At 47.3% G+C, this 21,901-nt stretch overlaps 1 protein-coding gene across 4 annotated transcripts in view; it reads right to left on the bottom strand.

Annotated features, from left to right (window-relative positions):
- LOC146191992 (uncharacterized) overlaps positions 1 to 21,901 on the bottom strand; it is a 77,107-nt gene that overhangs the window by 38,825 nt on the left and 16,381 nt on the right. For all 4 annotated transcript variants that reach the window (XR_014706745.1, XM_084602368.1, XM_084602370.1 and 1 more), the window contains one exon: positions 16,588 to 16,689. Coding sequence is in view for 3 of the 4 variants with exons in the window: in XM_084602368.1 (XP_084458494.1) it covers positions 16,588 to 16,689 (102 nt within the window). In the remaining variant the exon portion in view is untranslated. The remainder of the gene's footprint in view (positions 1 to 16,587; positions 16,690 to 21,901) is intronic.

Below are 21,901 nucleotides of genomic sequence, written 5' to 3'. Positions count from 1 at the left end.
GTGTCGTTATTTCACTGACCTCTAGCAATTCGATTAGTGGAAATGCCAGAACCAAATGGTGTTTCCAACAATCCGATGACACGAGGTTGGGGAGGCAACAACACTTTCAATAACGACGCAAACTCTGAATACGAATCCTGAGCAACGTTTTGGTGGCACACAGACAAGCAGCGCTATGTGCAAGAATGTGGGATATTGAAGACATGAGATCCCAATCAAAACACGAGAAACTGGATGTTTAGCGCACAGTATGTTTGGCAGCTGCTGTGGCCTAACCATTAGCCAGCTTAATGTATATGTTCTTGTCAGTGCAGGTTCAAATCCCACACCTGGCTGCGAAATCAGTTTCATTTCTTCCAAAGGGTTTGACATGCCGGAAAGCACAGCAACGGGCACAGGTGCTCTCCCGAAACACTAGGATGAAAAACGCCTTTCAAGATCTATTAGGTTGGTCTTCCCACACGGCCTGTTGCCCTAATCACAGCATCACAGCAAAATCAGTTTTCACCAAAAGAACGCATTTATAAATTTTTTACTGTTGTGGATTGTGCATGTATTAAAGAAATTTCTCACCAAGTTTAGTTGTCATCTGCACAGCAAACAAATTTTTTTTTTATGCGAGATGGGGTGCTCTCACCACCGAAAGCACCTATTTTTTCATTTGTCCCTGGCCCGAGGGCATTACATAAGGGGGGGCATACATACAGGTTGGAGGGTAGTAGCAGAGAACACAAAAGAAAGGGGGAAAAATACACGGGGTACCAAAAAAGTGTAAAATAATATACAAACTAAAAGCAAGAAATAAACATACAAAAAGAAAACAAGGAACAGTTGGCACTTCGGTGTCGCAGTATGAATATGTTTATGAGAAGTGATTAGCCAGTTTCTCGCGGAAAAGGCGGCGATCGGAGCATGTAATTACGTTGTCGGGAAGGCCATTCCAGAGCACTATGGCGTCGGGAAAAAATGAACTGCTCATTGCGGAGGTGCGGGTTTTAATGCGTGCGATTGGGTTACTGTGGTTTAGGCGGGATGACGTACGTGGGGGTGGCTGCAGCAACAAATGTCTTGGTGAGCAATAAAAGAAAGAGTGAAAGAGGCATAGCCGGGAAATAACACGGCGAGTTGCTAGTGTTTGAAGGCCGAGGGATCGTTTTAGTAATGTTACGCTGGTATTTCTTGAGTACTGCGATGTAATAAAACGGGCGGCGCGATGAATGCTGACTTCAAGAAAAAGCCGCATGGAGGGCAAGAAACAATGTTGAATGTATCCCTACGTTAGAATGCTTGTCTTTTCTGGCCAAAAAGGACCTGCTATCAAGAGTACAGCAGACAGGTAAAAAGAAAAACGAAAAGAAAAGGCAAATTTTGGCTCGTGGCAACAGCAGATTGGCTAGTAAACTGAAACAGAAGCTTGGATGACTAAAATGCAGCACATAAGCTCAGAATGCTCTTTTCACACCGTCGGGAGACTAGCTAACCAAAGTGTTCAACAAGCTAAGACAGAATATGAAGCCTAGACGAAGAGGCATGCCAAGCAAGCAACCAAGGAAAGCATTTCACATGCACAGCTGTAATGCTGAAAAGAAAAAGGCAACTTGAAGCATTCGCGACAGAACAGTGCTGTGTTGAAAGGAATGACCGGACATGCACCAGATCTGTTTAATTTATTAATTTGGGCAATCAATTTGAATACAGTAAAACCTCATTTATCTGGTTCTCGTTACCTCAGAAATTCGGTTAACTTGGACTCACTGCGCAGTCCAGGCAAGACTGTGCATAGTTCAATATGCGGCTGACGCTCATTACCTCGGAGGCAATTACCTGCACATCGGTTAACTCGGAGAACTTCGAGGATGAGGGCTACAGACTTTCCTGCATTACCGTGCGATACAGCATGAATGTGCATCAACAGCAGGCGCACAACGGGAAACCTACGCGAGGCGAGTTGGTCTGCGTGCTGCTTGGCAAAAAATGAAACCGGCAAAAAAAAAATTGCTGAAGGGCACAAAATGTGGTGATGATAGCGGATCATGTGAGCAGCGGCTAGGTGGCATCGGTGACTGCGCGCCAAGGTGACATAATGTTAGCAGGGTCATTTGTTTAACCTACACCAGCTACACCAGTGTAGCAAATGTCCTATACCTACAATAGATTTTTGCTGCACTGGTGTAGCTGGCATAGGTTAAACAAATGGCCCTAGTAATGTAGGAACAAAAATTCAATAAATAGAATGATGGTATAGTTAACCAATCTAAAACAATAATTAAGATATAGGGGAAAAAAAATGACCATGATAGCAACTGCTACCACCCCATTTCAAAGGGGACGCTCCTCCATTCAAAGGGAGAGGCCATGTCATCATCGTCATCGGTGAGACTGTATTTTGCTGTCAAATGACTGCTGACTGCTGTCCCGTGGCTGTGATGGCTGAGATGGCTGCACTGACTGCTCGCATGATTGCTTTGTCCCGATTGTGATGCAACGATGACAGCACGCAAATCATGAAAATTAGCACCCATTGCTCAGTTCGGCTGTGTTTGGGGCCTGTTGCCGCTGCCGTTTCACCCCACAACGATGGCGACCGCCACTCCAGTGAAGCGACAACGGGGTTGCCGTCGCAGACATGCTGATCGGTGACATATTATCGGAAGTTCTCGATGAAGAGTGAAATTGTTCCAGTGATGAAAGTCATGAGCAGCCGCTGCCGCGATGTCGCACTGTGCAAGAGGCCGCCGAAACTCTCGAAATTTTGCGTCAGTTCACACGACAATGAGCGTGCACACAACTTGATGAGACTGAAAAAAAAAATTATTGCGCAAATTCCATGAAGAAACAAACAAAAATAATGCAGTTTTTCATGAAACAAAGGTATGTGTATGGCCAGCACATTTTATTTTTTGGTTTTCATGGTAAATTCGATAACCCAAAATTCGGTTAACTCGGATATTTTTGCCGGTCCCTTGCGATCCGGATTAACGAGGTTTGACTGTACTATGTTCTGAAACCTTTGAACTCATTTTTCTCAGTTTGCACATTTAGAAAGACTGCAACCATAAGGAAAACTGGCATTGCTAAACTATTTCCCCAAAGGCTACTTTCATCATCTTTTAATGTGGTTTCTGGACTAAATTTTTTTGGAACAAAATAATATACTTTCTGAATTCCTAATTATTCTATAGGAAAAAAAAAGTGTAAATATGAGGCATATAATGACAACAAAAGAAAATGAAGTTACTTTTAAAGCGCTCAGTTTTTACAAAAATGTAATGAAGAACCCTCAATTGGCCTTATCCTGCATAATGAACTACCTAGAAGTTATATAAGCACAAACGGTTAGTATATATTCATTATTTTTGAAACGACAGTTTTTCTAACCTGACACACTCATTATGACAGCTACAACATTTTTTCTATTTGTGCTAAGGTGATGAAAATCTGAATATATTCCAATAAGAGGAGGATAAGCCAACCCTGAAAATTTCATCAGAATCAGTGCAACCCTTCAAAAAGTGACCCTTTAGCCCGGCATTTATGAAAAGGGTCTATTGCAAGTGACGCCACATGTCAAACAATATAAAACAGCCAAGCAGACATTGTAAAAGTGTCCAACTCGCACCCTTCCCTCTCCCCCTCCCCCCTCCATAATTCAGTCTTTAACACCCGTTGCCACGCATCGTAGTACATTAGACAGCAAGGTGCTGCAGTACTTTCCAAAGCAACCTCTACAGCCCCCAAAAATAGCCATTATCTACGCACTCCAAACAATTCACCCCTTCGATAGGAAATTCCTTTTTTACAAGAAACAAATGCAATACTCCTCTTCTTTCCTGGAAGTAACAAAAATGATGCTAGCTGCCAAAATTGAAACACCTCCCACCCATAGGAGCGGCAGTGAATGTACAGAAGAGACGAGACCACTCCTGCTCTGTGACCGTGGCAGGCTGACTACATGCAAAACCGGGCTGTGCCTGTTTGTTTTAATGGTGCGCAATGGCCACCGGGTTGCGTTACTGCCATCATAATTATTTTAACCACTGTCGCGTAGAGCGAATCTTCATAAAGACGGCTGTCTAAATTTGGCTAACCTATTTGCGGGGTGTATGGTAGCCTTGGCCAAGTGGGACTAGTTCGCCGCATTAAAAAGAATAGTTACTCACTGCGTAAATTCTATACAAAGATCGAATTGCACGCTGTCTGCTTAGCTCACCTGAGTTGGCGGTCGCTTCATTAGACGAGGGATAGGTAGGACAAGAGAAACTTTCGATAATGATCTGAAACTACCGCATTTCGAGGTGTATTAGGTGTTATTCTTTACAGAAATCTTGCTACTGCGTCCTGTACAATGATGTGTCTTATATGCCCTTTTGCACAATGTTCCTTTGTGGACTTGCTCTTGAAAAAGAGGTGGTAACGACTACTGCAAATACGAAATGTACTCACATCTTGCAGGCTCAAAACATTAGTGATGCAGAATAATCGATAGTGCTATCCATACTATCAATTGCTAGGTTACTATCGAAATATAGCACTATTGATCGTCTATTGATAGTGCTATCAATAGTATAAAATCAACCGTGCCTACTCAAGTGCAGCATAAACTTGGTTCCCCGAGTGTATGGTATGGTGGTGGTAATTATGACAGAACTCTCCCATTATCGCAGTCTACGCGTCACCGAGACCAGAACAGTCATGTTGAATAAAGCGGCCAGCAACGCTCAGCTCAACGGTTACTGACACACTAATAAGAAAAGTGCCTCAGGTGACGTCATTGTGTCGATCTTTTTTGCATACAACTGTACCCTGGGTAGAGTGGCTGGATGAAATGTTAAGTGCTGCAAGTGTCCTAGATGTGCTGGCAACAGGGACCCGAGACTCACCATTTGGCACATACCGTATTCACTCGAATCTAAGACGACTTTTTTCTTCACAAATATGGTGCACGGTTTGGGGGGGTCGTCTTAGATTCGCGGCCGTCTGAAAACCGGGTTGAAAACAGAAGATCGGTCCACGCGACGAAAGGAAAAGCTTACGCCAGAAGCGCACGAGGTGCTACGGTGGTAGCTTAGCGACAAAAAAAAAAAAAAAAAAAAAAAAAAAAAAAAAAAAAACGGCCATGGCCTTATAGAGAAAGAGATTGTGGCCTCCCGAAACCCACTCAAGGCCGCCCGCGGCCGCCCGCGTGCCCTAGCCACCATGCCCCTAGACGCCCCTAGTCTAGGGCCCGACTGGGTAGCCTCCGCTGTTCTGTCGTTCTCTTTTACGTTTTTTCTGCTCGCGTGCTCCCTCCGCTCCGAGCGTGAAGAAAGGAGAGGGAACGAAGAGGTGAGGAAAGAAGCGGAACGGCTCCCTGTGATTGGTCCGAAATGATGTCACTCGCCGCGAAATCAGTGCTAGCGCCACTAGCGCGTCAGTCATCTTTCTCTGTCCGGGAAGCTGCGTCTCTCCGTGCCGCGTCCTTGTTTGCGCCTTCTTTGTTTGCGGATTTGAGCGGTGTTGTTTGCGCACGCTTCGTGATGAGTGAAACGAGGCGGCATTATACGGCACAGTTCAAGCGGAAAGTTATTGCTGTTGCGAGCGAGACTGGCAACAACCTGGAAGCAGCCGGGCGCTTCGGCGTTTCTGAGGTGAACGTGCGCAGGTGGCTGCGAAACGCCAGCAGTTTGGCAGCGTGTTCAAGTTCGCGGAAAGCCTTTACGGGACCACAACGCGGGCGCCATGCAGAGCTCGAGGAAGACTTGGCTCGGTATGTGAATGATCTCCGGAACAGATGTGTCGCCGTCACCGTCGAGATGATACAGATGAAAGCCAGGGAATTGGCCCGTGAGCGTGGGATTAGTCGCGCAATTTTCAAAGCTAGCAAAGGCTGGGTGAAGCGTTTTATGAACCGCGCGGGATTCTCGCTCCGCCGCCGAACTTCAGTCTGTCAAAGGCTTCCGGAAGACTTCGAAGAGAAGTTAGTTTCATTTCAGCGGTACGTCATCGGGCTGCGACGCCAACACGGCTACAGCCTGGGGCAAATAGGCAACGCAGATCAAACACCGATGCATTTTGACATGCCGGTCAACTACACTGTTCAAAAAACTGGCTCTAAAGACGTGAAAATTCGGACGACGGGAACCGAAAAGCAACGAGTGACCGTAATGCTAGCTTGTACTGCGGACGGTAGAAGGCTTCCCCCCTACATTATCTTCAATCGGAAGACATTGCCAAAAAAGGAAGACTTTCCTGCTGGTGTCATCATCCGCTGCAATGAAAAGGGGTGGATGACCGCGGAGATGTTCAACGACTGGCTCCGCACCGTTTGGTTCCGTCGTCCAGGAGCGCTGCTGAGGCCACGTTCGATGCTGGTTCTGGACGCGTTCAAGGGGCACAACACTGACGCTAGCAAGGCTTTAATGGCAGACAACCGGTGCGACCTCGTCGTCATCCCAGGAGGGATGACCTCGCAGCTGCAACCTTTAGATGTCTGTCTGAACAAGCCTCTGAAGGACAATGTTCGTAAATATTACTGTGAGTGGATGGAGCAAGGAGGACCCGCACTTACGCCTACCGGAAGGTTAAAGCGAGCATCATTGTCCCAGCTCGCGCGGTGGATCCTGGACGCTTGGCGCGCTATTCCGGATGAAATGGTCATCCGCGCATTCAAGAAATGCGGAATTTCCAACAACCTCAACGGCACGGAAGATGACATGTTGTGGGATGATAGTGACAAAGAGGCCAGCAGCAGCAGTGACAGTGAGTGATGGTCGGTGCACTCGTTTGTTGCAATAAAGGAGAAAAAAGAAATTTTTTTTCTTATTCATTGTTGTTAATTGAGGGGGTCGTCTTACATTCGTGGCCGTCTTAGATTCGCATGAATACGGTATGCTTCTGACCCAAATTTGCTTGGGATTACTTTAGCGGGTATGGTTGCAGAGATCCAGACCCTCTCTCTATAATATAGCTGCGGCTTTCAAAACAGCAGGGCCGGTTGTGCTTCATAAGCTTGTACAGAACATTCAACATCAAGACACAGACGATGTAGATTACAGTAGTCCAATAAATACCAACTCGTTGGAACTCAGAGCAGCACCGTTCAAAACAGGTGCTAGTTTTCAGACAGGTAATTTCAGGTTGTAGTACAGTGAAACCTCGTTATAACGAACAGTTAAAAATTGGAAAATAGTTCGCTCTATCCATAATTCGAATTATAAAATTTCATAGAAGATCCATGCAAGAGCAGCAAAATTCAACCAGAGAAGGCACAGCAACTCGGAGGGTGCCTACTTGGGTCACGTCCGTTTATTTACACGCAAAGAACTGCGTTATCGCAGCCTGCTTTGTGTTGATCGCGTTCTGCATCACGCCCTGTTCCACAGTTCGCAAACGCTCAACAAGGGCAAACCCATTGCTCTTAATAGCACTGTAGTGATGGCGCAGTAAATCCAATGCAGCAAGCGCTTCTTGTGAAGTCTGAATGTTCTCATCGTTTGCACGGTCAGCCTGAGCTTCATCTGCGGGATGTTCAGAAATGTCCACAGCGATTTCGGCGTTCGTCAGTACAGCCGTGGTCGCCGCGATGTCGTCGCCGCCTACAAAGTCCTCTACAGTCATTGTTGCGGGCATGTCACCTCATGTCAGAAGCTCGCAGAGCTCTGCTTCTGCTTCGTCCTCATCGTTACTTGATGCGCGGGCCTCTGCTGGAACAAAAGGTTGGTTGGTTTGTGGGGTTTAACGTCCCAAAGCAACTCAGCAAAAGCTGCGTGCCGAAAGCAGTTGGCAATCGTTTCGCCTTTCACGCTGCCCATGCCGCTTTAATGCTCCCAGCAAGTCGATCTTCAAGTCCTGCTTTATAAGAAGCTTCACGAGAAGAGTGTCAATCAGTCTCTTCTTGTAAACTGCCTTTAACTTGAGCTTGGTCTTTAACGTCAGTTCTACTCTTTTTTTCACGTTCACCGCCATCACAGCACTACGCACACCCGCGTACCACACTCGACACGACGACCGACGCAGCCTCCGCCAAACGCTACGACGGCCACGCCGCTGCTAACACTAAAACCAAAAAAACGCGAATGGCGCAAAAACCAAAAGAGCAAGTTGTTTCCTTCCTCCATCCAAAAAGGCAAAAAACAACATTCGATCGTGCCGCTGCCGCCGCTGCTGAAAGGGCGCTGTCGGTGATTGCGAGATGCAAACTATTTCTTATGGCCTCCGAGATCACCTCCGTGCGCACAAACAGGCGCGCGGGGGTAATCTCGAACGCCACAGATTTCTTTGGCTGTCAACTCCCAACGCCGTCGTGGCATCTGTGGCGCTGTCAACGCCTGCGAGGTAATCCTGAACGTTTGCTGCGCCGCATAACACACATGTAGTGCAACGAAGCCTGCCTCCTGCCATTAAAGTGAGGTAGTGCTTGGTGTCGCGAAGTTCGTAATATTCATTTTATGCCGAACCGCGTTCGCTATGGGAAGTTAAAAATACACGTTTGACAAAAATATTTCGGAAGAGTTCGCTATATTCAATAATTCGTTATATGCGTGTGTCAATCAGAGGAGACTGATTGACACTCTTCTCGTGAAGCTTCTAATGAAGCAGGACTTGAAGATCGACTTGCTGGGAGCATTAAAGCGGCATGGGACAGCGTGAAAGGCGAAACGATTGCCAACTGCTTTCGGCACGCAGCTTTTGTTCCAGCAGAGGTCCGCGCATTAAGTGGCAATGGGGACGAAGCAGACGCAGAGCTCCGCGAGCTCGATGAGGTGACATGCCCGCAACAATGACTGTAGAGGACTTTGTAGGCGGCGACGACATCGCGGCGACCAAGGCTGTACTGACGGGCGCCGAAATCGCTGTGGAAGTTTCTGAACATCCCGCAGACGAAGCTCAGGCTGACCGTGTAAACGATGAGATGGTTTGGTTTGGTTTGTTAACGTCCCAAAGCGTCTCAGGCTATAAGAGACGCCGTAGTGGAGGACTCCGGAAATTTCGACCACCTGGAGTTCTTTAACGTGCACTGACATCGCACAGCACACGGGCGCCTTGCTTTTCGCCTCCATCGAAAAGCGGCCGCCGAGGCCGGGATTCGATCCCACACCCTTGGGAACAGTAGTCGAGCGCCGTAACCACTGCGCTACCCCGGCGGGGCGTAAACGATGAGAACATTCCGACTTCACAAGAAGCGCTTGCTGCATTGGATTTACTGCGCCGCCACTACAGTGCTATTGAGAGCAGTGGGTTTGCCCTTGTTGAGCGTTTGCAAACTGTGGAACAGGGCGTGATACGGAACGCGATCAACACAAAAAAGCAGGCCACGATAACGCAGTTCTTTGCGCGTAAATGAACAGACGTGACCCAAGTAGGCACCCTCCGAGTTGCTGTGCCTTCTCTGATTGAATTTTGCTGCTCTTGCATGGATTTTCTATGAAATTTTATATTACGAATTATGGATAGAGCGAACTATTTTCAGATTTTTTAACTGTTCGTTATAACGAGGTTTCACTGTAGTATCGTTGTCCACAGAGTGCAAATAGTATACACGTATGTAATGGCCGCACGCATGTAATGGCCGCACCCCAAACTTTAGAAAGAAAATTGGGAAAAAATCTTTTAAAAAATTTCCCGAGTAAAAGCCGCACTATGAGTTTCAGGAAGTTGGGCAGTGCCGTCTACTGTGCGGTGCAAGAAATATGAAACGTTTTGTGGTTACTGCCGCCAGGTGGGGCCCAAAAATAAGTGATAGCCAAAATGAAGCGTAAGGTTAGAAGTAGAATTGCCAATAAGAATTAAGAACAAAATATTTGAGGAAAAAAAAAAAGTCGAGCATGGGGGCAGCGGCCACCACCTCCGTTACAAAGGGGGCGCTCCTAGCCGCAGCGATGCCTGCCCGTTACATAGGGTGAGGCCAGCAAATCCAATCCAATCCAATCTAAGTCTGTTCACTCCTCCGTTTTACAGCCATTTCCCCGATCGCCCGAAGCATATCACGTGCGATCTCGCAATCGGAACGCATCACTGCCCTGATTTGTTCTGTGCTCGTGAGCTGAAGATTCTTTTTCCTCGATGAGAAAATATGTTAGTTATACCGCTCACTTTAAGGGGGGACACCCCTCTTAAAACTTTTTTCCTTATTTATGGGTGGATCTGACTGAAACTTGCACCATTAATGTACTTTTGCATGCTGATTTCAAATATCTGATTAGTTTTCTTGTAGATGAAATAGCTTTCAAAATATTACCTAATTCATGTTCTTCGTTTGGAGGTGAGTTAATTACTAAACACTTTATGGCATGAGGAGAATAGCCCTGCCAGAGTGATCTAGAAGGATCATAGAGTGCCGCTAGTCATGAATTAACGTGGTAGAAGAATTTGAACCAAAGTTACAATAAGTCAAACTTTTATGAATAAAAGCCCAGGTTGGCACCTAAGATTGATAATTAATTCTGTAAATGTTGCCGCATAATAACTGTACATATTTTTGTCCTACGGCACTGTCGAAGGTTTTCTCTTTCTAACAAGACAAGAATGAGAGCTATAGCACAAATAGACTAAGAGATATCTCTCCTCCAAAATTGCAGCACCCTCAAAATTGCAGTTTTGAGAAAACGAGGAAAAACACTTCACAGCATGTAGGTGTAAATTATGTCAATGATTGATATGTCAACAAGATCAGAAACAGGTGCAAAGTGATCTGAAGCGAAAATTAATGGCCTATGCCAATTTGAGCCAAAGTTACGCAATAGGAAACGCTTGAAAGGAAAATTCCATTTGGGTACCGAAGACAACATAACCTTCTCAGCAAATTTTCTTTTGTCGTCACTGCATTTACCTTGGTTTCATGAGACTCGCAGGATTCCCTTTCTAGAAAAAAATTTTTTAAAGCAATAGCAAGAACAGGACCAGAGATATTGATCTTTAAAAAATGCAACACTACCAAAATTGGGGGATTGTCGGAAGCACTCAAGCCTCACGGCATTTAATCAGGAAGGGCAACCTCAAAGACCTCATGCTATTAAAATGCACCAGGAGCATAGTCGGGGTGCATGCTGTCGCGGTGTTTTCTTTTTTCTGTTTTAGCAACGCCAAGCGAAGCCGCCCGCTTCTTTGCAGAACGTACGCTACGGTGCAAGTCCTTTTCTTCAGCTCTCCTGGACCCAGTTGCTGTCACATTTGTACTGCATTCTTGCAGAATTGCTGCTGCTGTATGCTTGCAGCCGGCATTGAAGCGCAGCACAGCTTCTGCTGTGGCTGCTTCCACAGCAAACAGTGATCAGTGCCGCTCTTTGTGGATCAAGGTCCAGATGACCGAGTGGAAGCTTTCGTTCGAGTTCTGGGTCTTCCCCCGAATGCACCTCTGCAGCAGGCTCTTCTCTGATAAACGACTATAAACAGGCAAAAGAACATCAGCCACATCTCTTGGCAGACTGTAATTGTGCTTTGGTGCAGGCTCCTCTTTTGCCTTTGCAGCGTTGTGGCGGCACCATGACTTCTCACCGGTAGGACACAAACTGTGTTTGGGGCAGTCATCAGTAGATGTGATGTGGTAATATGTCGCCATCACAGCTCACTGCATGGCATCCACATCACCTACATTTGATCGAAGCGCTCGGCCATAATATATTGCCAGCTTGTCAACTAGATCAGCTGTCAGCCTTCCTCTGCCGCCAAGACTTTGCTTCCCTGCACCCTTGTGTCTCTGCAAGAGGTTGCGCAAAGCTGCTCCCATACGCTTGTGCACGTGATTTATGCAGTCCTCTTTGACTATTTCAATGTAGCCATAGATTGCAGCATCTTTAAGAGCACTGAACGTGCGACTGTCCCCATCGCATAGCATGGTTGTGTAGCGCATGTTGTGGCGCTGCAGAGATCTTTCAAACAGAATTTTGCCAGCCTCTACTTCCATTTGACCAGCCTTGGAGTTGGTGTTTTTTTGGCACTGGTGGCGTGATTTCCAAAGTTCGTAGCCGTCAGTGTTTGGCTTGGGACCAATTTCGCAGCCCAGACAAAAGTTTGACAACACCACATAATCAAGCACGTAACCAGTGAAGAGTTCCACCACGGCACCGACGCCTATATGTGATGAGTGTCTTCGCGTCATCCATGTGCCGTCGTAGCACACGGCAATGTTCCCCCTATGCCCAAAACACAAGTCATCGTAGACCTTCGCCACTGCCTGCGCGGCTTGTGCCATAGCGGTCGTGGCGGCTCGGGTAGCAGCGGGTTGCAGTGTGTTCTTCAGATGCCGTTGAAACGTCTTGTTGTGCATCCCGCGCCGCGACAACCCCATCGCCGAAAAGATATCGTTCATTGCTGTCTGGCCGTTACCGGTCGACAGCATTGCTCGACTAGCCAGAATATTCAGCTCAAAAGGATTGCACCTTTTCTCGCCGTCAACCCTCCGCGAGTTCCACTCGGCCGCAATCTCACCGCAGTTGTCGCACAGCACGATCAGTTTTACGGCGAGGCCATAGCTCCGGTCGCTGGTAATTAAACGCACGCATCCACGACACGTTTTGCACCGCACGGCATCCAGAAGGATATTCACAATGCTGGGGTCAATTACCGCATAGGAGGCTGTTCCGTCCGCATCTGACTCTGCGGACGCACCACTTGCATCGGCGAACAGCGCGGTCTTTCGTGCCGTCGCCGGCGTCGATACCAGTCTATCAAGCGTAGCCTGCTCACGGGCACTCACTTGAGTTATGTCACTGTTAGTGACAGGCGCGGTATCAATACGTACACGACTGCAGTCGGCACGAAGAACGGCGCCGTTGTCCAGCGGAATCGGAGAAGCGTCGCCGCCCGCAACGTGATCGTCACACAATCCCGCAGCACTGGCACTTGCTTCTTGCACAGTATGCAACGAAGTCGCATTCTTAACGCGTTTCTTTGGTTGCTTTCGCCCGAACTTGTGCAAAGAGCGGTACTTCTTCGCGCCTGGCATGACTCTCGCGTTGCACTAGCGTGGTCGGCAGAAAGACAAAATGGCGTCACTGGGAGTCCGCATTTCAGGGCTAGCTTGCCGGAACCACGGCCGGTCTCGAGGGAGAGCGCGTTTCTCTCTTCTCTTACGGCCTCTCCAATGGGGTCTGTTTCTACCGCCCGCCGCGCCTCGGTGGGGTCGCCACCGCCCCACTGCTGCTCCTCCGCTACAGCCGTTCACGCGCAAGGGAAACGCGCGCTCGCTCTTCGCTCCGCCCGCATCGGTTGCAACCGGCAGGTCCTGATATTTCACCCCTTATGGCTTATAGGAAGAAGCCGTAATCAGCGTCTGATTTATCGTGTATGAGCAATAAAATCGTCAATAATGCGCGTGCGCGCGAGAGCGCGAGCGCCTTCGTCAGTGCTGTCGCGCACGGTCGAATAAAGTTTCGGGTGCACTTACATCAACACCTTTTGCCCCTAAATTTTTCACAAAACTATATCTACCATTTTATGCAGTGTGCCTTTGAAAGCTGTAAGCAGGTATAGCGCGACCTGACGCTATTGCATGGCAAACTGTTCGGTGGATATTCCAAGTATTCTGTCAACCGCTGCCGTTTTCGTTTAGAGCAAAAGAGGCACTGACGAAAATTCATAGCACGTTTCAGATTCAGAGTAAGGAACAAAAATTTACGCATACAGTTAAAATTTCAGTTGTCTAGTGATGTGGGCTGTTCTAGCTTCGTTTAAAACAAATCAGTAGGTTGAAAGACAGCAGATGTATACGTATAGTCTCGCGACTGACGCACACGTAGACAGTCCGTAGTCATTTTAATACCAGTGATAAAAAAAGAACAATTAATCAAGGAAATGGGTATAAACAGATATGCATAATTGAAAAGAGCAGCAAGCAATAAAAAAATGTCCTTCAAAGTTAACACATTGCGCTCATTCATCAAAACGGTACATGCGGCTAGAAAATTAGTCTCAAAATCTTTCTGGACGGTTTGTGCACATAAGGAGCTGGCCTTTCGTTCCTGTATGTCACCTTCTCAGCATAATTGACAAGAAGGAGTCTGAGAAATTTCTCACATATTAAAGAAGCGGACCTTGGCCATTGTCAATGCCTTCCGGGCAACTCAGCAAAGGTGAGTTCTGAAGTGCTGGCTGGATTAAGATTTGAAGGACTTCAAGGACATTTGTGTGTGGTAGGTGCATGACAGCTTTTTCAAAAAAAAAAAAAAGACACAACCTTGTCCAAGAGAGCTACAAACTCTGGTTTTGGATAATGCAGTCCGCTAGAATCTTGTCCTCGCAGAATAGTGTACATGGGGCTTCTTCTTTCGCTGGTTTCAAGAAGGATGGCACAAACGTCACACCCGAAGTCACTGATTAACTTCACAATGTATCCAGCGACGTAAGCTAAACCAGAATACGTGACAGTGGGTAATGGGATGATAGGAGATACCATCACTTCTTTCAGTTCTTCGGTTACTGATTGCGGCAGAGCTGAAATGATTTCGTCGGTGTCGACACTAGGTGCCTAGGCGCGCAATACAGTGCGACATACAACTCCTATAGTCACCTCTGAATAAATAGCACAGAGAAAAGCTTTTATATCCATTATTGAGGAGTGTCCCTTGAGTAACAGTGGCGAATGTGTAATAAGCAAAGCATTCTACCAAAATAATGGGGCAGCGATTGCTCTCTAAGGCAGGCATTACTGCACAGATAGTTACAAGGAACTATTAGTTCAAAAACATACTAGAAAAAGAAATAAAATATTGCTAGGAATTAGTGCTTGGAATAGATTTCCTGTTTTTTTTTTCATGAAATAATCATGATATCATTAAACCAACGTTTATTTCCAAAATTAAAATAATGTTTATAATACAACATAAAACATTTGCTGGTCTATAAATTATAGAAAAATTGAAAACAAAACTTAAAAGCGTTAACTCTGACGTTATACTACTACTTTATGTCATGTAAGCATTGTGCAACTTACATTACATTTTTATAAAATTATTTTCATCTTCGGTGTTACCTCGATGGTTTCTCATCTAGCGCTGAAAGACGGTTTTGCCATTGTTGCTGTTATGTTTGCCTTGAAGAAGCTTCGATGTGATCACTGCTCATTCACTTTTTATATTCTTCTTGTACAGGCTTGGGCAAAAATTCAGATTAAAATGAACAAAAGTAGATACCATGCCGCAATACATGTCATATGCTTGTCGAGCGTTTGCTGAGCGACAGTGTTTTTTAATATAAAGACTCCATTCACGTGTGTAGCATGCTGACAGGATGCCGCTGCAGCATCTACCTTCTGTAATCTTTCATTTAGGGGCTGCACTCACCACGAAACCCGCGGGCGACAGCGCGAAACTAGGCAAAAGCCACCCGCCGCCACTGAAGCAGATGCGGAGCGAACAGTGAGCAGGTCGCGCCCCTTGCGGCGGCGGAGAGCGTGACTCAAGGAGAAAAGTTCCCATTGTTCACGCGGCGATTGAGAAGGCCGTAAGAAAGAGCGCGCACTCTCTCCCTCGAGACCGGCCGTGCCGGAACCAACCAAACGACGCCATTTTGATCACGTGCCTTAACCGGCCAATAGTAGCGCGCGCTGCATGCTATCTTTTCGTTTGTTTTTTATGGGGAAGGCGGAGCGCACAGGGTTGCTTTCCGAAAGAAAAAATAAGCCGAAAGCGCGCGCTTTCGAACGAGACCAAAATCGCCGCGGTGGAGCGCGTAGTTCTCATGCGCCGGGCGATCGAAATTGGGTGTCGTTTGTCCACAATTTAAAGGGCAGTGGGTGTGGTACTGCATTTTTTAATCGCTATAACTTCATAAATACGCGGGGTATAAGGATGAAAATTTGCGTGCAGATGCGGAATGGTGCGAGGAATACGAAAATGAAAAAATTGAAAATCCGATTTTCAGGCCGATTTTCGGTGCCAAAGAGCCGTGTCCCCCCTTAAGCTGAAAGTGATTCACTATGCGAAAGAAGAAGGAAAAAGAGTGGCTGGACGAAAGTTCGGCGTTGACGAAAAATGTGTACGGCGATGGTGCTCCCAAGAAGATGCCCTCAGGAAAACAAATGTTCAGAGGCGAGCTTTCCGAGGGAAGCAGAGCATGTTTCCGGCCTGAAATCCCGACGAGTTTAGCGGAAGAGGACGAGGAGTTTTTTGACAATAATAAAGGCAGGTACCACCGCAAATAATTTTTTTCGCTGTCTTTTTTCTCATGTAATCGCTGCACCCCCTGATTTTCACCCCAATCTCTGAAAAAAAAGTGCGGCCATTACAAGCGTGTATACGGTAGATAACTTGTAGTCAAAGACAGAAAAAAGAAAACAGTGAATTAACCAAAATATCAGTGTATAAAAATAGTAGGTATTACCTTCAAAAATTACTCAAAAATGTAATTAATTGCAAGTAACTGATGGCATACAGCCGTAATTAGCCTAACCAACTATTACGGATCTATCTTGGATTTTTTTCTGCGACCGAGTAACCGGTTCACTATTACATGTCAGACACTTTGTGCCTGAATTCTGTTAGAACCATTACTTCTTCAAAAAGAAAACACTTCATGGCAAATGACAGGAGATGGAGACAGATATGCCATGAAGCAAGAAACATAAGAAGCAGAGTGGAGCAGTAGCCCAAGCATTGAATCGGCAGTGCCCACCTTCATCCCAGTTTTCTTCAAGAGGCACATCCTGCTGCTGCATTGCATTGCCGGCCACCGGAGGTATCGTGATGTCACCCGAGAGAGAGTCTTTCTCGGACGCTGGAAGCACAACAAAGGCTACACTTTAACCCACAGGAAGGAAGGAAAACACATTCACATCACTCGCTCTCAGTTCGTTATGCAGAACTCCAATGGTATGACAACAGACCATAAATCCTTCATACAGATCAAAAGTACACACGAATAAAGACAAGCCAGGACAACTCCAAGCGGCCATAATTTTCGCGCAGGTATGGCAGAATTTTGGAACAAAATCACAGATCATGCAATTTGTTAATTCTGCTGTCCAGCCACTAAGGATGACATGGATGTGAGAAATGTGGCCACATCTGCAAGTGCCAAGCATGGGGCTTAACAATCGTACAGTGTTTAATGCAAGCACACAGCTTGCACGTGGCGTGCACACGGCAGGCACTGCGATCACCAGCTGCACAGTATGCACACCACGAGCACTGCCAGTGATGCGCAATTGCGAACAAATCTCATCAGCCATGGACAGATTTGCAAAAATGCATTCCCCACTTTTTAGCACGTGGTAGCGCAAAACCTCGTTAATTTGGCCCCTTTCCTTGATTAGGAAAGTTGGATAATTCGGCCTGCTCACTACCCTCCCTTCAAAAATATACATAGGTCTATGGCAGCAAACTCTCGTGAATTCGGCGCTACATTGTGTGCGCACCGGCTAATTCGGACTGGAGACTGCCCGAGCTTGCCGTAAAAATTAGTTTTCGGAACACGCATCACTACGGCCATCATTCCCCAAAGACTGGAAATGCCAGAAATCATAATTTCAAAAGCGCATGGAAGGCGACGCTGCTCTATAATAAGAAAAGGTGGATTTTAGGAGCGGGCATCGCTACAGTCATCATCTATCTATCCGTAACTGCATTCCGCTAACATACAAAAGATGGCGCTCGCTACAATAGCTTCTCTAGTTTCTTGAGTGATGAGAGCTTGGAAGGCTGGATTAGTGAAGTCAGAGCAAGGTGCTTTGTGTCATGTCCATGTGTGAAATGTGTAGTACCTGGGGACTGGTAGTGCTACTGGGGACTCTGGCAGTGGTACTGCAGATGTAATTGTACCCCGGAGCGCCTACCACTTCTGCTCATCAGCAAGGCGCAGAAAGCTAAACGTTTTTACAACGTTAAACACCTGCCCGTAGAGTACCGAGCAAATCGTAAAGCTTGGATGACGTCACAGATATTCCGTGCCTGGCTGCAGGACTTCAACAGACGTTTAAGCACGAAAAAATGCGAGGTGCTGTTCGTTGCTGATAACTGCACCGCGCATTGCAACGTCTCCAACCTGCAGGCGATCCTGCTCGTATTTCTGCCTCCTAACACTACTGCCGCGCTTCAACCTATGGATCAAGGCATTATCAAAAATGTAAAAAAAAAGTATCGTAAGCAAGTGCTAGAGCATATGCTTCTTTGCATGGATCGGAAGCAGGCGTGTGTCATCACACTTCTCAGTGCCATGTGGACACACACGCCAGCTGAAGTGGTCGCCAATGGTTTTAGGCACTGTGGATTTATGCAGTCAGACACCAGCTTGGAGCCTGCAGCACCAGTGGCAGAGGACGACGACAATGGTGAGTCTTCGTCGGCCTGCTCCCCACCGAAGTGAATCTCGCCGACTATATTTCCATCGATGACGGCATTGTTGTTGCTGGCCAGTTAAGCAAAGTCTTCGTCGGCCTGCTCCCCACCGAAGTGAATCTCGCCGACTATATTTCCATCGATGACGGCATTGTTGTTGCTGGCCAGTTAAGCAATGAAGAAATAATCAGCGATGCCCTCGATCTGGCGGATGAGGCGTCCGACGGAGAGGTTGGTTGGTTGGTTGGTTTGTGGGGTTTAACGTCCCAAAGCAACTCAGGCTATGAGAGACGCCGCAGTGGAGGACTCCGGAAATTTCGACCACCTGGGGTTCTTTAACGTGTGCTGACATCGCACAGCACACGGACGCCTTGCTTTTCGCCTCCACCGAAAAGCTGCCGCCGAGGCCGGGATTCGATCCCGCGTCCTTGGGAACAGTAGTCGAGCGTCGTAACCACTGCGCCACCCCGTCGGGGTGTCCGACGGGATCGCTCGATGAGCACAGCCTGTGTGATGGACCCCGGTGCATCGTACCACTAGAGATGTCGCGGATGTTCTCGCAGTTTTAGAGGACTACTGTTATGATGCTCCTCGCAACATGCTCTCCCTGGAAGGGTTGTTCCAAGACCACAAACTAGCCCTCACTGCCCAGCTTTCCACAAAAAAGCAAACAAGCACTGCCGACTTCTTCACAAAGTAAAGGTATGCAATAAAAAAAATCATATGCAGTTTTTGTTGCTCATTTGGTAATTCGACATTCGGATAATTTGGTCATTTTTTTCACTCCTGTGAGATCTGAATTGACGAGGTTTTAGTTTATTATAATTTGATACCTACAACAACAGAGAAAGCTCGTTAATTAACCCTTTCACTTTTTTACCGTTTTCTCGGCCAACTTCTTCGGCCTGAATTTCATTAGGCTAGGTATCTGCTGCGCACTTCCATCGCCGCCATCTTCTTCTGGCACGTACCGTTTGCCTTCTCGTCTATGCCAGCCGGTTTGAAAACCTGCCTTTTCTGCTTCAGCTTCTGGACCCGTCATATCAACGCAATTCTACTCTCGTCCCTTCTCATCAATAGTCATCTGGGCCAGTTCCGGCGTTTTTCTTGTGTCGGAGAGTCGGCAAGCACGCTACGACGTTATGGCTAACGTTAGGCTGAACGCTCGGCTACCACGAGTCGGCACACATACGGCGATAACCCCCCCCCCCCCCCCCCCCCCCCCAGTGTCACCGACTTACCGGTACGTTCTCTATCGTGTCTTCAAAACTTCGCCCCTGAGCACGAAGCTGGCGCGCTTGAACAGACTGCGCCATCTGTAATATGTTTCTACAAGTTCGTATTTTCACTCCGTATTGTGTTGGTACATACATACTAAAGAGTATGGAGCAGCCGCGCCCAACCCCTGCCACCTTCTTTGTTGGGGGGCACGGTTGCTACGCGCGCGCTACTCTATCGCTCCAAGCGATCATGCGGCACGTGCGTGCGGATACGGGTTCAAGGGTTGTGCTGCCATCTGCCGCAGGTTTGCAGGTTTTATTTTTATTCTGTTCGCGCGTCTACTACGATGCGTTAGGTTCAGGGGCTCGCACCGTCGACACGACTTATCGCTGCTTTCGCTCTCTCTTGCTGCGCCCTTGCTTATGGCTAGCAGCAGCAAAAGAGGTTGTTCTAGCCTCTTTCCATCTCCCTCAGTCATCTTGATTTCCCAACGTGCCATTTATCTTCATTGTGTGGGCCACCGAAAGTGCACCCCCGGTGCACGCGGTTACTTTCGGATGGCTGACCGCGCGGGACGTTAGACTGTGGACTGGAGCGATGGCTCTTTTGATTATAAATATGAGCCGAGCTCGGATTCGGAAACTCAAGAAGTATTGAGCAGTTATTTTTTATACAATCCTCATTTATCTAATTTATAATTAGGCTGATAACGATGATGTTAATTACCAACGCCTGCAGGACACTGAAATGTGCATATGCCATTGACTATGTTATTTGTATAGCAATCACAATCAAAAATAAATAGCTATGCTCGTTCCCCGATATGTTCGTTCCCTAAAACCAAGCCAACATTGGGGGTGCGTCACGGCCAGAAATGCCCGACAGCGAACGGGTTAAATGGTGCCGGGCACTGGAGTGTAGAGGTTGGCGACAGCGACCCCCTGCGGTGGCAGGGAGCGAACTCGGCAGAGTACCCGTGATGGCTTGATTGCACAAGCCTGGTTTGATTTATCACGCTGCACTTTGTGTGGGCGTAGTCCACTGCCACAATATCATTGGAAAGCATGATAGCTGCAAATTACGTTTGAAGCGAACAATGTTAAAAGTCGTCAAGATCACAGCTGACCGCATACTTTCGTTGATTCATGAATGTAAGAATGACTCCTCTCGAAAAAAAAAAACTGCCGCTTCATAACGTCCGCAGCCACCATAGCTTACGCTACGCCGCACGTTCAGCATGACAAGCTAGCGAAATAAAAAAAAGAAAGAGTAAGGACGACTCCCGCAAAAGAAAAAAAATTGATGCTTTTTAATGTCCACAGCCGCCACAGCATAAGCTATGCCCCACGTTCAGCCCGACGGCAAATATGAACGACTCCCGCAAAAAAAAAAAAAAAACGAAAAAAAAAAAAAAAAGCTGCCGCTTCTTAACATTCGCAGCCACCGTAGCTAGACTAGGGTGCCTTGATGTTGCCCGCGGGCCTAGCGCGCCGCCGTTCACGCGGAGCGCGGGGTAACATTGAGGCACCACGTCGGCCACCGCGCGCAAAGCGTCGACAACACACACTAGAGAAAGCGTCTGCCACGGGCTCAGCCAGCACCGAGATCTCGGCGGTGACGGCTGAGTTGGCTTGTCCGCGCATGCGTATTGCGTGCTGCTGCAAACGTACGAAGACTGGGAAAGAGAGAGGAAGGGGAGAGATAAAACAGCATAAGAGTGGGCACATTGGGCACACCCTTACACTTCACTCTATTGCGTATTTCTCCTCTCCCGAACACCACGGCTGCATTGGATCCCTCTCGTTCCTTCATGCACATGGCTAGCAAACGTCACGTGCTGGCACGCGGCAGTGATCACCGCAGGTGTGCGCGCCTTTGTGGAAAGGGCGCGGCGCTTCCCTAGTCCAGCCGTCGCCAAACTGTGCCCTCTCATTCCTTCCACGTATGGCGGCAAACGACCGAGGGTGATGCGATTGTCTTTGGGGAAGGCGCACCGTCCAATGCGTGGTGCGGAGTTCGATATATCGAACGACTGGTGACATTGAGTTCGATATACGACGCCGCTTTCCTATACTTTTACATGGGGGTTTTCAAGGAGATATTCCGCGAGTTTAATATAACCAAAATTCGAATTATTTGGGTTCGACTACCGAACTGTTTCGCGATCCCCTTCGAGTTCGATATATCCGGGTTCTACTGTGTCTTTGAACTGGTTACGAGAGTGCTGCAGAAAAACTACATTATTGTGCCTAGTTAACGTTCTGTGAAGCATAAAACTCTTTTTATAATGTATAAAATGTGACACGAAAATTCACGTTTGCTTCCTTCATTTATTAAAAGATAATCATTGGTGTTCACTGGGCTGGAGGCTACTCCTTTCCAGCCATAAAAAAAATAGGAGACCTCCGCTTACGGAAAAGACCGCTTCCGGA

Source organism: Amblyomma maculatum, chromosome 4 (genome assembly GCF_055883805.1).
Source record: "Amblyomma maculatum isolate TAMU_Amacu chromosome 4, ASM5588380v1, whole genome shotgun sequence".
NCBI lineage: Eukaryota > Metazoa > Arthropoda > Arachnida > Ixodida > Ixodidae > Amblyomma > Amblyomma maculatum.
Note: the sequence above shows the minus strand (reverse complement) of the source record. Positions and strands in the feature narration are given on the sequence as shown.